The 16,347-nt window shown below is 61.5% G+C and overlaps 2 protein-coding genes across 2 annotated transcripts in view; both read right to left on the bottom strand.

Annotated features, from left to right (window-relative positions):
* LOC121359322 overlaps positions 1–1,790 on the bottom strand; it is a 3,310-nt gene extending 1,520 nt beyond the window's left edge. The window contains exons 1-3 of the mRNA XM_041478209.1: positions 1,687–1,790; positions 1,410–1,476; positions 1,184–1,314 (exon numbers count right to left, since the gene is read on the bottom strand). Of these exons, the coding sequence (XP_041334143.1) occupies positions 1,184–1,314; positions 1,410–1,476; positions 1,687–1,790 (302 nt within the window). The remainder of the gene's footprint in view (positions 1–1,183; positions 1,315–1,409; positions 1,477–1,686) is intronic.
* Positions 1,791–3,116: 1,326 nt separating this feature from the next.
* The window catches only part of LOC121359325 (sodium/potassium-transporting ATPase subunit alpha-2), a 16,202-nt gene continuing 2,971 nt past the window's right edge, over positions 3,117–16,347 (bottom strand). Inside the window, exons 6-20 of the mRNA XM_041478212.1 lie at positions 16,199–16,316; positions 15,168–15,436; positions 14,276–14,474; positions 13,452–13,561; positions 13,237–13,371; positions 12,618–12,807; positions 11,685–11,860; positions 11,108–11,244; positions 9,670–9,820; positions 6,949–7,117; positions 6,232–6,386; positions 5,398–5,521; positions 4,834–4,979; positions 4,040–4,170; positions 3,117–3,274 (exon numbers count right to left, since the gene is read on the bottom strand). Coding sequence (XP_041334146.1) covers positions 3,169–3,274; positions 4,040–4,170; positions 4,834–4,979; positions 5,398–5,521; positions 6,232–6,386; positions 6,949–7,117; positions 9,670–9,820; positions 11,108–11,244; positions 11,685–11,860; positions 12,618–12,807; positions 13,237–13,371; positions 13,452–13,561; positions 14,276–14,474; positions 15,168–15,436; positions 16,199–16,316 — 2,316 coding nt within the window. The 3' untranslated portion in view covers positions 3,117–3,168. The remainder of the gene's footprint in view (positions 3,275–4,039; positions 4,171–4,833; positions 4,980–5,397; positions 5,522–6,231; positions 6,387–6,948; positions 7,118–9,669; positions 9,821–11,107; positions 11,245–11,684; positions 11,861–12,617; positions 12,808–13,236; positions 13,372–13,451; positions 13,562–14,275; positions 14,475–15,167; positions 15,437–16,198; positions 16,317–16,347) is intronic.

Genomic DNA, 16,347 nt, shown 5'->3' with positions numbered 1-16,347 from the left:
GGGCACGGCAGCGCCCCCCAAAACCGGCGGGGGCACCCCCGGGGCTGCCGAGGGAAAAGGGGGTGAGGGAGGGTGAGAATCGGCCGTTGCCATGGCAACCGGATCCCCATGGCAACCATCACCCAGGGCAACCACATCCCCATGGCAACCATCACTCATGGCAACCATCACCCATGGCAACCTGTGCCCATGGCAACCACATCCCCTTGGCAACCACATCCCATAGTAAACACATCCCCACAGCAACCGCTCCCCATGGCAACCATCACCCATGGCAACCTGTGCCCATGGCAACCACATCCCCTTGGCAACCACATCCCATAGTAAACACATCCCCACAGCAACCGCTCCCCATGGCAACCATCACCCAGGGCAACCACATCCCCATGGCAACCATCACCCATGACAACCATCACTCATGGCAACCTGTGCCCATGGCAACCTGCGCCCATGGCAACCACATCCCCTTGGCGCTCATCTCGCCATGGCAACCTGTTCCTATGGCAACCGCATCCCATAGTAACCACAACCCCACAGCAACCACCACCCCATAGTTACCTTCTCCCATGGTAACCACGTCCCCATGGCAACCGCGTCCCCATGGTGACCATCCCCACGGCAGCCCCTCCCCTCAGCATCCCGTTCCCATGGCAACCGCCCCCTGCCTCTTTCCCCGCTCCCCCCTCCCCGGGACCCCCCGCTTTGGGGAGGGGTCCCCGTGCCCCCTGGTTTGGGAGGTCCCTATACACCGTCAATTTGGGGGGGTCCCGGTTCTCCCCGATTTTTGGGGGGGGTGCCAGTGCCTCATGATTTGGGGAGGGGGCCCCAAACCCCCCAATTTGGGGAGGGGTCCCAGTGCCCTTTGATTTTGGGGAGGGGTCGCGGTGCCCCTCGATTTTGGGGAGGGGTCCCGGTGCCCCCCAATTCGGGGAGGGGTCGTGGTGCCCCCCAATTTGAGGAGGGGTCCCGGTGCCCCCAATTTGGGGAGGGGTCCCGGTGCCCCCAATTCGGGGAGGGGTCTTGGTGCCCCCCGATCTGGGAAGGGGTCCCGTGGGGAGGGGTCCCGGTGCCCCCAATTCGGGGAGGGGTCCCGGTGCCCCCAATTCGGGGAGGGGTCGCGGTGCCCCCCGATCTGGGGAGGGGTCTTGGTGCCCCCAATTCGGGGAGGGGTCGCGGTGCCCACCGCCGGCCGCGCTGCAGGAAGGCCTCCATCTGGGGGGTGTCCCGGGGGTCCCCCCGGAAGCGCCGGGGCCGCTCCAGGAAGGGCTCGAAGAGCAAAACCCGCCCGGGGCGCAGCCCCAGCGCCCGCGCCGCCTGCAACGGGGGGCAGTCGGGATTTGGGAGGTCCCGGGGGGTCCCGGGGGGTCCCGGGGCTCACCCAGCCCCCCCCCGGCACCCCCCGGCCTCACCTCGGGGTCGAAGGTGGCGAAGAAGAGGAGGGAGGGGTGGAGGCGGCGGGCGGCGGCCGAGAAGGCCCTAGAGTCCCCCAGGGTCCTGCACTGGGTCTTGTCACCACCCCCGTGTCCCCCCAGTCCCTCCCAGTGCCCCCAGTGTCCCTGGAGTGCCACCCGGTGTCCCCAATGTCCCCTCAGCACCCTCCAGTGTCCCCCAGTGCCCCCCAGCCCCTCCCGCTGTCCCCGGGGCACCGGAGCAGCAGCGCCAGCACCGGGAACGCCGCGAGGTCACCTCGTGTCACCCCAGTGCCACCCCCGGTGTCGCTCCCAGTGCCCCCGGTGCCCCCGGTGCCCCCGGTGCCGGCCTCGAGCTCCCGCAGCTCCCCCCGGTGTCATCGGGGCGCCACCGGAGCGGCACCGGGAACATCTCAGGGTCCCCTCGTGTCCCCTCAGTGCCACCCGCGGTGTCCCCCCCGGTGCCCCCAGTCCCTCCCGGTGCCCCCGGTGCCCACCTCGAGCGCCCGCAGCTCCTCTGGCCGGTGCTCCCGGTGCCCGGGGCTCCGCAGCAGCGCCAGCACCGGGAAGCGGCGGCGCAGCTCGGGGAGGGTCCCGAGGGGCACCGGGAGGAGGCGGCTCCGCCCGTCCGGGGGCGGCAGCGACAGAGCCCCCCCGGGACAGCCCGGGACCCCCGGGAGGACCCCCGGGACCAGGGCCAGCAGCGCCAGGAGCCACCGGCAGGGCCACAGGGGGAAATTGTGGGAATTTGGGGAAAATTTGGGAGAAATATGGGAAATTTGGGGGGAATTTGGGGGGATTTGGGGGGATTTAAGGGGTCTGGGGGTCCCCCCTCCCCTCCCAGTCCATCCCAGTACACGCGGGGTTAAACTGGTTTATTGCTCTGCAGGGGGGGGTCCGGGTGCCCCCCCAAATTCGGGGGGTCCCGACCCCCCCCGGGTTAGTTTTGGGGTGCGGGAGGGGCTCGGGGGGTCCCAAAAGAGGGGGAGGGGATCAGTAATAGGTTTCCTTCTCCACCCAGCCTGCAAAAAAGGGGAGGGGGCGTCAGGGGGACCCCAAATCCCCAAATCCCAAATCCAAAATCCCCAAATCCCCAAACCCCTGAATCTCCAAATCCCCAAATCCTCAAAGCCCAAAATCCTCAAATTCCCAAAACCCAAACCCCAAATTCCAAATCCCCAAATCCCTTTTTTTTGAGGGTTTGGAGAGGTTTTGGGATTTTTTGGGGGGATCTGGAAGAGGGATGGGATTTTGGAGTGGATTTTTGGGGGCTTTGTAGGGGAATTGGGGATTTTTTGGGGATTTGGGATTTTTTGGGGGTGGTTGAAGAGGTTTTGGGATTTTTTGGAGTGGGTTTCAAGGGGAATTGGGGATTTTTTGGGGATTTTTGGGTTTGTTTTGGGATTTTTTGGATGGGGTTTCAAGGGGAATTGGGGATTTCTGATGGATTTGGGTTTTTTTTTGGAGGGTTTGGAGAGGTTTTGGTATTTTTTTTTCAGGGGGTTTGGAAGGGGAATTGGGGATTTTGGGGGGATTTGGGTTTTTTTTTGCCATTTGGAGAAGTTTTGGGATTTTTTTGGGGGCGGGATCTGAAAGAGGGATGGGATTTTGGAGTGGATTTTTGGGGGCTTTTTAGGGGAATTGGGGATTTTTGGTGATTTGGGATTTTTTTAGGGTTTTGAAGCAGTTTGGGGGGATTTTTTGGAGGGGGTTTGGAAGGGAATTGGGGATTTTTGGGGGTCAGGATTTGGGGGGACCCTCACTTGAGGGGGTACATGCGCAGTGCCACCCCCATGCCCGGGCAGTAGGACAGGAACGCCGCCAGCGCCGTCTCCTCCAGCAGCCCGAAAATCAGGATCTTGTTCCTAAAAAATTGGGGGGATTTGGGTTTTTTTTGGGGGTGTTTTGGGGTTTTTTTAGGGTTGGAGAGGTTTGGGGATTTTTTGGGGTGGGTTTGGTGAGGTTTTGGATAGGAATTGGGGTTTTTTGGGATTGTTTTGGGGGGTTTGGGGATTTTTTGGGGGGGGTTTGGGGTTTTTGGGGGGGTGGGAGAGGTTTTAGGGTTTTGGGGTGGGTTTGGGGTTGTTCTGGGTGGGATTTTGGGGTGGTTTTGGGGCATTTTTGGGGTGTTTTGGTCCCCAGTTCATGCCCTGCTGGAAGAGAGAGTTGAGGTGGATTTTGGGGGAAGTTTGGATGGTTTTAAGTGGGATTTTGGGGTGGTTTTGGGTGGGATTTTGAGGTGATTTTGGGTGGGATTTTGGACTATTTTTGGGGTGGTTTTGGGTGAGATGTTGGGGTGTTGTTGGGGTGGTTTTAGGATGTTTTTGGGGTGTTTTTTCTCACTTCATGCCCTGCTGGAAGACGGAGTTGAGTTGGATTTTGGGGGAATTTGGGCTGGTTTTAAGTGGGATTTTGGAGTGGTTTGGGGTGGGATTTTGGAGTATTTTTGGGTGGTTCTGGGTGGGATTTTGGGGTGTTTTTGGTGTGTTTTGTCGTACTTCATGCCCTGCTGGAAGACAGAGTTGGGTGGATTTTGGGGGAATTTTGGCAGGTTTTAAGTGGGATTTTGGGGTGATTTTGGCTGGGATTTTGGGGTGGTTCTGGGGTGGTTTTGGGGAGTTTTGTCGCACTTCATGCCCTGCTGGAAGACGGAGTTGCGGCGCGTCTTGCAGATGATGAGATCCGCCCACTGCACCACGACGATGCTGGCGAAGAACGCCGTGTGGCACGTGAACTCCACCACCTTGCGCTGCTCGTACGTCTGGGGAGCGGCAACGGTGAGAAACGGGGAACCGGGGGGAAACCGGGGTGAGCAACGGGGAAACCGGGGGGAAACCGGGGTGAGCAACGGGGAAACCGGGGGGAAACCGGGGTGAGCAACGGGGAAACCGGGGGGAAACCGGGGTGAGCAACGGGGAAACCGGGGGAAACCGGGGTGAGCAATGGGGAAACCGGGGAGGAAACTGGGAAACCGGGAGGAAACTGGGAGTGAATAATGGGGGAAACTGGGAGTGAACAACGGGGAAACCGGGAGGAAACTGGGAGTGAACAACGGGGAAACCGGGGAGGAAACTGGAGTGAACAACGGGGAAACTGGGAGGAAACCAGAGTGAGTAATGGGGGAAACCGAAATTGGGCAGAAATGGGTGTGGAAATGGGATGGAAGTAGGTGTGGAAATGGTGTGGAACTGGTGTGGAACTGGTGTGGAACCAGTGTGTAGGGTCAGTGTAGGGTGCCTCACCCACTCCTGTCCGTAGGAATCCTCCAGGTTGTTCTTGGAGCAGAGTGTAACTGGTGTGTAACTGGTGTGTAACGGGTGTGTAACGGGTGTGTAACGGGTGTGTAACTGGTGTGTAACGGGTGTGTAACGGGTGTGTAACGGGTGTGTAAGGGGTGTGTAGGGTCGGTTTTAGGGTCCCTCACCCACTCCTGTCCGTAGGAATCCTCCAGGTCGTTCTTGGAGCGGTCGTCCCAGGCCAGGCGGATCCCGAGCAGCGTCCCCGGCAGGAAGCCGTTCTCCGCCAGGATCACGAAGTAGGTGAAGAACCCGCCCAGAGCCTGGATCATCCCTGAGGGATCGGGATGGGGATCAGAGCCATGGGATTGGGATAAAAAACATGGGATTGGATCACGAAGTAGGTGAAGAACCCACCCAGAGCCTGGGTCATTCCTGAGGGATTTGGATTGGGCTCAAAACCATGGGATGGGGATGGGGATTGAGATCAGAGACGCAGGATTTGGAATCATCTTGGACCCTTCACTGACCAATCTGGCTGTAAGCCATCCTGATGGCCCTGAGTGACCCCTGAGTGACCCTGAGTGACCCCTGAGTGACCCAATGAATGACCATGAATGACCATTACTGACCATCAATGACCATGAATGACCACTAATGACCACTAATGACCCCTGACTGACCATCAATGACCATGAATGACCACTAATGACCCCAGAGTGACCCCAGAGTGACCATGAGTGACCACTGACCGATCTGGCCGTAGGCCATGCTGATGAGCCGCTCGTTGACCAGTTTGTCGCTCCGCGGGTTCCGCGGTTGCCGTTTCATGATGTCGCTCTCGGCCGCCTCGTAGGCCAAGGAGATGGCGGGGACCTGAGGGGACAGCGGTGTCACCCGGTGTCACCCGGTGTCACCTGGTGTCACGCAATGTCACCTGTGTCATCCAAAGTCACCCAGGGTCACCCGCTGTCACCCACTGTCACACGTCATGGGGTTTGGGGTCTCTGGGGTGGATTTGGGGTGTCCCAGGAGGATTTGGGGTCCCTCTTTGGATTTGGGGTCCCTGTTTGGATTTGGGGTCCCCAGGAGAATCTGGGGTCCCCACGAGGATTTGGAGTCCCCTCACCATGTCGGTGCCCAGGTCGATGCAGAGGATGGGGACGGTGCCCAGGGGCAGCGGGATGTTGGCAATGATGGGGTTGGGGTGGATTTGGGATGGTTTGGGATGGATTTAGGGTGCATTTGGTGGATTTGGGGTCCCCTCACCATGTCGGTGCCCAGGTCGATGCAGAGGATGGTGACGGTGCCCAGGGGCAGCGGGATGTTGACGATGATGGGTGGGGTGGATTTGGGGTGGATTTGGGGTGGATTTGGGATGGTTTGGGATGGATTTAGGGTGCATTTGGTGGATTTGGGGTCCCCTCACCATGTCGGTGCCCAGGTCGATGCAGAGGATGGTGACGGTGCCCAGGGGCAGCGGGATGTTGGCAATGATGGGTTTGGGGTGGATTTGGGATTTGATGGATTTGCGGTGGATTTGGGGTGGATTTTGGCAGATTTTGGCAGATTTGGGGTCCCCTCACCATGTCGGTGCCCAGGTCGATGCAGAGGATGGTGACGGTGCCCAGGGGCAGCGGGATGTTGGCGATGATGAAGAGCAGGAACGGGGTGATCTCGGGGATGTTGCTGGTCAGCGTGTAGGCGATCGACTTCTTCAGGTTGTCGAAGATCAGGCGGCCTGCCAGGGGACAGCAGTGGCCCCAAATGTCCCCAAATGTCCCCAGTGTCCCCAGTGCTCCCAATGCCCCCAGTGTCCCAATGTCCCAAATAGCCACAAATGTCCCCAGTGTCCCCAGTGCTCCCAATGCCCCCAGTGTCCCTGATATCCCATGAATGTTCCCATTGTCCCCAATGTCCCAATACCTGAAATGTCCCCAATGTCCCAAATATCCCCAATGTCCACAACGCCCCCAATATCTCAAATGTCCCCAATGCTCTCAATATCCCCAATATCCCAAATTTCCCAAATTTCCCAATGTCCCCAATGTCCCCAGTGCTCCCAATATCCGCAATGTCCCCAACGTCCCCAATGTCCCCAATGTCCCAAATATCCCCAATACTCCCAATATCCTCAATGTCCCAAATATCCCCAATGTCCCCAATGTCCCCAACACGCCCAATGCCCCCAAGTGCCCCAATGTCCCCAATATCCCCAACGTCCCCAATGACTCCACTGTCCCCAGTTCCCCCAATACCCCCAATGTCCCCGATGTCCCCAAACCCCGGTGGCTGTCCCCGACCTTCCTCGACGCCGGTGACGATGGAGGCGAAGTTGTCGTCCAGCAGGATCATGTCGGCCGCCTGCTTGGACACGTCCGAGCCTGCGATGCCCATGGCGATCCCGATGTCCGCCTTCTTCAGCGCCGGCGAGTCGTTCACCCCGTCACCCGTCACCGCCACGATGGCGCCCTGGGGACGTCGGGGACATTGGGGACATTGGGGGCACTGGGGGTTTTGGGGACACTGGGGGACATTGGGGACACTTGGGACATTGGGGACGTTGGGGGCACTGGGGGTTTTGGGGACACTGGGGGACATTGGGGACACTTGGGACATTGGGGACGTTGGGGGCACTGGGGGTTTTGGGGACACTGGGGACATTGGTGATATTTGGGACATTGGGGATGTTGGGGACATTGGGATATGGGGAACATTTGGGATATTGGGGACATTAAGGGCATTGGGGATGTTGGGGCCATTGGGGTCATTGGGGCCATTGGTGACATGGGGGATGTTGGGGACACTGGGGACACTGGGGACATTGGGGTCATTGGGGACATTGGGAACACTTGAGGACATTGGAGACATTGGGAGTATGGGGAAGATGGAGGACATTGGGGTCATTGGTGGCTTTGGGGACACCGGGGACATTGGGGGAATTGGGGACACTGGGGACACTTGAGGACATTGGGAATGTGGGCAACATTGGGGATATTGAGGGAATTGGTGGCTTTGGGGACACTGGGGACATTGGGGACACTTGAGGACATTGGGGACAATGGGGCCATTGGGAATACGGGGAACACTGGGGATACTGGGGGAATTGGTGGCTTTGGGGACACCGGGGACATTGGGCTGAGGCAGTACGGGGCCAGGTGACAGTGGTGACACAGGTGGCAGGGACAGGGCGCTGTCACCTGCCGCTGGCAGCCCTCGACGATGATCAGCTTCTGCTGGGGGGACGTGCGGGCGAAGACGATCTCGGTGTGGTTGCGCAGGATCTCGTCCAGCTGCTCCGAGCTCATGTCCTTCAGGTCCGAGCCGTGCACCACGCACGCCTTGGCCTCCCTGGGGGGGTCACGGGGGGGGTCAGTGCCCCAAAATTCCTGGGAAAACCACCCAAGACCCCAAAATTCCTGGGAAAACCCCCAGGACCCCATCCCAAAACCGCCCTCCTCAGCTGCTCCAAGGTCGTGTCCTTCAGGTATGGCCAAACACACCTTGGCCTCCCTGGGGGGGGTCACGGGGGGGTCAGCACCCCAAAATTCTTGCAAAAACCACCCAAGACCCCAAAATTCCTGGGAAAACCCCCTAGGACCCCATCCAAACCCCAGCCCCCCACCCAACACTGTTCCAGCTGCTCCCAGCTCGTGTCCTTCAGGTGTGCCCCATGCACCACACACACTTTGGGGGGGTCATTGGGAGGTCAGAACCCCAAAATGTGCTCCAGCACCCCAAAATTCCTTGACCCCCAAGGACCCCAAAATCCACTCAACTTCCCCTACCTAGCTCACCTGGGGCTCACCTGGGGTTCCTCTGGCTCACCTGGGACTCACCTGGGGCTCACCTGTCTCATCTTGGGTTCTTCTGGCTCACCTGGGCCTCACCTGGAGTTCCTCTGGCTCACCTGGGATGCACCTGGGGCTCACCTGTCTCACCTGGGCCTCACCTGTCTCACCTGGGGTTCACCTGGCTGACGGGGATGTTGAGCCGTGCCGCGATGTCCTCCACGGTCTCGTTGCCCTCGGAGATGATCCCCACGCCCTTGGCGATGGCCTTGGCCGTGATCGGGTGGTCCCCAGTCACCATGATCACCTGGGGGACACCGTCAGCACCTGGGGACACCTGGGAACACTTGGAGACACCTGGGGACACTTGGGGACACCTGGGGACACCCTAGAATGGGGGGGGCAAGGGGAAATGGGGATCCCAGGTGGGCTCAGGAGGGTTTTGGGGTCCTTGGCAGGCTCGGGGGGGGTTGGGGTCCCAGGCCGGGGTTTTGGGGTCCCGGGGGGCTCAGGGAGGGTTTTGGGTCCTGGGCAGACTCAGGGGGGGTTTTGGGGTCCCAGGCCGGGGTTTTGGTGTCCCGGGGACATTGGGGACATTGGGGGCACTGGGGGTTTTGGGGACACTGGGGGACATTGGGGACACTTGGGACATTGGGGACGTTGGGGGCACTGGGGGTTTTGGGGACACTGGGGACATTGGTGATATTTGGGACATTGGGGATGTTGGGGACATTGGGATATGGGGAACATTTGGGATATTGGGGACATTAAGGGCATTGGGGATGTTGGGGCCATTGGGGTCATTGGGGCCATTGGTGACATGGGGGATGTTGGGGACACTGGGGACACTGGGGACATTGGGGTCATTGGGGACATTGGGAACACTTGAGGACATTGGAGACATTGGGAGTATGGGGAAGATGGAGGACATTGGGGTCATTGGTGGCTTTGGGGACACCGGGGACATTGGGGGAATTGGGGACACTGGGGACACTTGAGGACATTGGGAATGTGGGCAACATTGGGGATATTGAGGGAATTGGTGGCTTTGGGGACACTGGGGACATTGGGGACACTTGAGGACATTGGGGACAATGGGGCCATTGGGAATACGGGGAACACTGGGGATACTGGGGGAATTGGTGGCTTTGGGGACACCAGGGACATTGGGCTGAGGCAGTACGGGGCCAGGTGACAGTGGTGACACAGGTGGCAGGGACAGGGCGCTGTCACCTGCCGCTGGCAGCCCTCGACGATGATCAGCTTCTGCTGGGGGGACGTGCGGGCGAAGACGATCTCGGTGTGGTTGCGCAGGATCTCGTCCAGCTGCTCCGAGCTCATGTCCTTCAGGTCCGAGCCGTGCACCACGCACGCCTTGGCCTCCCTGGGGGGGTCACGGGGGGGGTCAGCGCCCCAAAATTCCTGGGAAAACCACCCAAGACCCCAAAATTCCTGGGAAAACCCCCAGGACCCCATCCCAAAACCGCCCTCCTCAGCTGCTCCAAGGTCGTGTCCTTCAGGTATGGCCAAACACACCTTGGCCTCCCTGGGGGGGGTCACGGGGGGGTCAGCACCCCAAAATTCTTGCAAAAACCACCCAAGACCCCAAAATTCCTGGGAAAACCCCCTAGGACCCCATCCAAACCCCAGCCCCCCACCCAACACTGTTCCAGCTGCTCCCAGCTCGTGTCCTTCAGGTGTGCCCCATGCACCACACACACTTTGGGGGGGTCATTGGGAGGTCAGAACCCCAAAATGTGCTCCAGCACCCCAAAATTCCTTGAAAGATCCCCAGGACCCCAAAATCCACTCAACTTCCCCTACCTAGCTCACCTGGGGCTCACCTGGGGTTCCTCTGGCTCACCTGGGACTCACCTGGGGCTCACCTGTCTCATCTTGGGTTCTTCTGGCTCACCTGGGCCTCACCTGGAGTTCCTCTGGCTCACCTGGGATGCACCTGGGGCTCACCTGTCTCACCTGGGCCTCACCACGTGCGGGCGAAGACGATCTCGGTGTGGTTGCGCAGGATCTCGTCCAGCTGCTCCGAGCTCATGTCCTTCAGGTCCGAGCCGTGCACCACGCACGCCTTGGCCTCCCTGGGGGGGTCACGGGGGGGGTCAGCGCCCCAAAATTCCTGGGAAAACCACCCAAGACCCCAAAATTCCTGGGAAAACCCCCAGGACCCCATCCCAAAACCGCCCTCCTCAGCTGCTCCAAGGTCGTGTCCTTCAGGTATGGCCAAACACACCTTGGCTTCCCTGGGGGGGTCACGGGGGGGTCAGCGCCCCAAAATTCCTGGGAAAACCACCTAAGACCCCAAAATTCCTGGGACCCAACACTGTTCCAGCTGCTCCCAGCTCGTGTCCTTCAGGTGTGCCCCATGCACCACACACACTTTGGGGGGGTCATTGGGAGGTCAGAACCCCAAAATGTGCTCCAGCACCCCAAAATTCCTTGAAAGATCCCCAGGACCCCAAAATCCACTCAACTTCCCCTACCTAGCTCACCTGGGGCTCACCTGGGGTTCCTCTGGCTCACCTGGGACTCACCTGGGGCTCACCTGTCTCATCTTGGGTTCTTCTGGCTCACCTGGGCCTCACCTGGAGTTCCTCTGGCTCACCTGGGATGCACCTGGGGCTCACCTGTCTCACCTGGGCCTCACCTGTCTCACCTGGGGTTCACCTGGCTGACGGGGATGTTGAGCCGTGCCGCGATGTCCTCCACGGTCTCGTTGCCCTCGGAGATGATCCCCACGCCCTTGGCGATGGCCTTGGCCGTGATCGGGTGGTCCCCAGTCACCATGATCACCTGGGGGACACCGTCAGCACTTGGGACACCTGAGGAACACCTGAAGGACACTTGGGGGACACTTGGGACACCTGGAGACACCTGGTTAACACCTGAGGGACACTTGGGGACACCTGAGAACACCTAGGAGTACCTGGTTAACACCTGGGGACACCTGAGGGACATTTGGGGACACCTGAGGGACACATGGGGGCACCCCAGAATGGGGCAGGCAAGGGGAAATGGGGATCCCAGGTGGGCTCAAGAGGGTTTTGGGGTCCTTGGCAGGCTCGGGGGGGTTGGGGTCCCAGGCCGGGGTTTTGGGGTCCCGGGGGGCTCAGGGGGGTTTGGGGTCCTGGGCTGGGGTTTTGGTGTCCTGGGCAGACTCAGGGAGGGTTTTGGGGTCCCGGGCCGGGGTTTTGGGTGTCCCGGGGGGCTCAGGGGGGGTTTTGGGGTCCCACCTTGATGCCGGCGCTCCGGCACTTGCCCACGGCGTCGGGCACGGCGGCGCGGGGGGGGTCGATCATGGACATGAGCCCCACGAAGCAAAGGTCGCTGGTGGGGAAATTCACCTCGTCCGCGTCGAAACGGAACCCGCGGGGGAACTTGTCCGGGGGCAGGTACAGGTGACAGAACCCTGGGGACACCGAGGGGACACTGAGACCCCAGGGACACCAAAAACACCCCCAGGAACTTCTGTACAGGTGACAGAACCCTGGGGACACCGAGGGGACACTGAGACCCCAAAAACTCCCCCAGGAACTTGTCCGGGGCCAGGTACAGGTGACAGAACCCTGGGGACATTGAGGGGGGACACTGAGACCCCAGGGACACCAAAAACACCCCCAGGAACTTCTGTACAGGTGACAGAACCCTGGGGACACTGAGGAGACCCCAGGGACACCAAAAACACCCCCAGGAACTTGTCTGGGGGCAGGTACAGGTGACAGAACCCTGGGGGCATTGGGGGGGGGACAGTGAGACCCCAAAAACACCCCCAGGACTTTCTGTACAGGTGACAGAACCCTGGGGACACCACGGGGACACTGAGACCCCAAAATCACCCCCAGGAACCTGTGAGGGACCCCCAGGGATGTGTCCCGGACCAGGTACAGGTGACAGAACCCTGGGGACCACCAGGTCCCCTCAGGACCCTCCCCAAGCCACCCCAGCTCCAGGTTCTTCCATGTTCTTATCCAAGCTCTTCTCCCCCAAATCCCCCCAGATCCCCCCACAACTCCTGCCAGACTCCCCCCAGGACCCCCCCAACTCCAGGGGAGGTGTTCTGGAAGGTTCCTCCACGTTCTTATCCAGGCTCTTCTCCCCCAAATCTCCTCTGGATCCCCTTCCAGCAATGCCGGGGTGCCCCAAATCCCCAGCCCCCCCGGACGTACCCAGGACCCTCTCCCCGAGCCCCCCCAGCTCCAGGTAGGCGTTCTGGAAGGCCTCGCGCATCTCCTGGTCCAGGGGCTGCTCCTGGCCCTGCAGGAGGATGCGGGAGCAGCGGTCCAGGATGCGCTCGGGGGCTCCCTTCATCACCAGCAGGTAGCCCTGGGGGTCCTCCTCACGCTCGTGGATGGACAGCTGGACACGGGACGGACAGGGGACAGCGGGGGGACGTGGCATGGTCAGCGTGGGGTCACCCAGAGCCAGCCCAGGGTCACCAGAGCCAGCCCAGGGTCACACACACACGGCCCAGTGCTCCCAGTGCTCCCAGTGCCCCATCCCAGTCCCCCCAGTCCCTCCTGTCCCCCCAGTTCCCCCAGTTTCCCATCTCAGTGTTCCCCAGTGCCTCCAGTGCCCCATCCCAGTTCCCCATCCCAGTTCCCCATCCCAGTGCCCCATTCCAGTGCCCCCATTGCCCCCACCCCAGTGCCCCCATTTCCCCCAGTTCCCCATCCCAGTTCCCCATCCCAGTTCCCCATCCCGGTGCCCCCAGTTCCCCATCCCAGTGCCCCCAGTTCCCCATCTCGGTGCCCCCATTTCCCCATCCCGGTGCCCCGTGCCCGGCACCTGGTACTTGTTGGTGGAGTTGAAGGGGATCTCGGTGACTTTGGGGTTCCTGTCCCTCATCCTCTTGACGGAGCCGCACGACAGCTGGATGCACTTGAGCAGCGCCGACTCCGACGCGTCCCCGGCCGTGTCCCGCTGCGGGGGACACCGCTGTCACTGCTGCCACCGCGGGCCGGGGGCTGTCCCCTGCCCCGGGGCCCTGGGGACCCCCCCACCTTGGAGATGGAGACGTTCTCCTGGCCCGGCTTGAACACGGCGCGGTTGCAGAGCCCCGCGATGCGCGCCAGCGCCGCCCACGTGGGAGAGCGCTTGTCGAAGGTGGCACCTGGGGACACAGGCCAGTGTCACCAGTGCCACCCATTGGCATCACCCATTGACCACTCTGGTGTCACCCATTGACCATCCCAGTGTCACCCACTGACCAGCCTGGTGTCACCCATTGACCAGCCTGGTGTCACCCCTTGACCATCCCCGTGTCACTCATTGACCATCCCATTGTCACCCATTGACCATCTCAGTGTCACCCATTGACCACCCTGCTGTCACCAGCGCCATCCATTGGTGTCACCCATTGACCATCCCCGTGTCACCCATTGACCATCCCAGTGTCACCCATTGACCACCCTGCTGTCACCCATTGACCACCTTGGTGTCACCCATTGACCAGCCTGGTGTCACCCATTGACCATCCCCGTGTCACCCATTGACCAACCTGGTGTCACCCATTGACCATCCCGGTGTCACCCATTGACCACCCTGGTGTCACCCATTAACCACCCTGGTGTCACCCATTAACCACCCTGGTGTCACCCATTGACCATCCCTGTGTCACCCATTGACCATCCTGGTGTCACCCATTGACCAGCCCGGTGTCACCCATTGACCATCCCAGTGTCACCCATTGACCAGCCTGGTGTCACCCATTGACCAGCCTGGTTCCAGGGGATTGGTGTTTTGGAGGATCAGGGTTTTGGAGCATTGTGGTCCCAGGGCACTGGGGTCCCAGGGGATTGGGGGTCCTGGGGTGCCCCCCACTCACCGGACTGGTCCTCGGTGGTGTCGGCCTCGTGGATCTGGTTGTCGAACCACATGTGGGCCACGGTCATGCGGTTCTGGGTCAGCGTGCCCGTCTTGTCCGAGCAGATGGTGGAGGTGGAGCCCAGCGTCTCCACGGCCTCCAGGTTCTTCACCAGGCAGTTCTTGCGGGCCATGCGCTTGGCAGTGAGGGTCAGGCACACCTGGGGGGCACCCCGGGGTGTCACGGGGGTGGGACCCCCGGTATGGGGTGTACAGACCGCCCTGACCCCAAATCTGGCACCAGAACCCCCACAGTGTGCCCTCAACAACACCTGAACCCCTTTGTGGTCACCTGGTCATGGGGGTCAGGCACACCTGGGGGGCACCCCGGGGTGTCACGGGGGTGGGACCCCCATATAGGGCCTGTGGACCCCCCCAGCACCCCAAAAGTGACCTCAGTGCCCCCTATCCCCCCTTCCAGTGCCCCCTCCCACGGTGACGGTGGCCAGCAGCCCCTGGGCACGTTGGCCACCATGATGTCCATGAGGAAGATGATGGTGTAGCTCTCCTGCCAGTGCCCTCCCAGTGCTCCCAGTGTCCTCCCAGTGCCCTCCCAGTGCCCCATATTTCCCTCCCAGTTCTCCCAGTGCCCCCTGTCACCATTACGGTGGCCAGCAGCCCCTCGGTTACATTGGCCACAGTGATGCCCATGAGGAAGACGATGGTGTAGCTCCCCTGCCAGTGCCCCCAGTGCCCTCCCAGTGCCCCCCCAGTGCCCTCCCAGCACCCCAGCCCCTCACCGTGACGGTGGCCAGCAGCCCCTCGGGCACGTTGGCCACGATGATGCCGATGAGGAAGATGACGGCCTCGCCCAGTGCCCTCCCAGTGCCCTCCCAGCGCCCCCAGCCCCTCACCGTGACGGTGGCCAGCAGCCCCTCGGGCACGTTGGCCACGATGATGCCGATGAGGAAGATGACGGCCTCGAGCCAGGTGTAGCCGAGGATGAGCGAGAGGATGAAGAAGGAGATGCCGAGGAAGACGGCGACGCCGGTGATGAGGCGGATGAAGTGCTCGATCTCCATGGCGATGGGGGTCCGGCCCACCTCCAGCCCCGAGGCCAGCGAGGCGATCCTGCCCATCACCGTGCGGTCCCCCGTGGAGATGACGATGCCACGCGCGGTCCCTGTGGTGGCACCGAGGTGACAAAGAGCCCGGGGGGTGGCACTGGAGACACTGGGATGGGCACTGGGATGGGGAACTGGGGGCACTGGGAGGGGCACTGGGATGGGCACTGAGATGGGCATTGGTGGCACTGGGTGGCCCTGGTGGCACTGGGATGGGCACTGGTGGCACTGGTGGCACTGGGAGGGGCACTGGGATGGGCACTGAGATGGGCATTGGTGGCACTGGGAGGGGTGCTGGGATGAGCATTGGGATGGCCACTGTTGGCACTGGTGACACTGGGATGGGCAGTGGGATGGGCACTGGTGGCACCGGTGGCACTGGGAGGGCACTGGGATGGGCACTGGTGGCACTGGGATGGGCACTGGTGGCACCGGTGGAGCTGGGATGGGCACTGGTGGCACTGGGATGAGCACTGGGATGGGCACTGGTGACACTGGTGGCACTGGGATGGGCAGTGGGATGGGCACTGGTGGCACTGGGATGAGCACAGGGATGGGCACTGGGACGGGCACTGGTGGCACTGGGATGAGCACTGGGACGGGCACTGGGACAGGCACTGGTGGCACTGGGATGGGCACGGGGACGGGCACTGGTGGCACTGGGACGGGCACGGGGACAGGCACTGGTGACACTGGTGGCGCTGGGATGGGCCCTGGGATGGGCACTGGAATAGGCACTGGGACAGGCACTGGTGGCACTGGGACGGGCACGGGGACAGGCACTGGTGGCACCGCTGGCACTGGGAGGGCGCCGGGCCCACCTTCGACGCAGTTGGTGGAGAAGAAGCAGATGTTGCGCGTCTCCAGCGGGTTCTCGTGCGTGAACTCCGGGGAGCGCGTCTGCGGCTCCGACTCGCCCGTCAGGGAGGAGTTATCCACCTGGGGGTCGGGGGTCAGGGGGATTGGGGTA

The sequence above is a fragment of the Pyrgilauda ruficollis genome, unplaced genomic scaffold (genome assembly GCF_017590135.1).
Source record: "Pyrgilauda ruficollis isolate IOZ18807 unplaced genomic scaffold, ASM1759013v1 scaffold431, whole genome shotgun sequence".
Classification (NCBI taxonomy): Eukaryota; Metazoa; Chordata; class Aves; order Passeriformes; family Passeridae; genus Pyrgilauda; species Pyrgilauda ruficollis.
The sequence above is the reverse complement of the archived record's forward strand: the minus strand, read 5'-3'. Positions and strand labels throughout refer to the sequence as shown.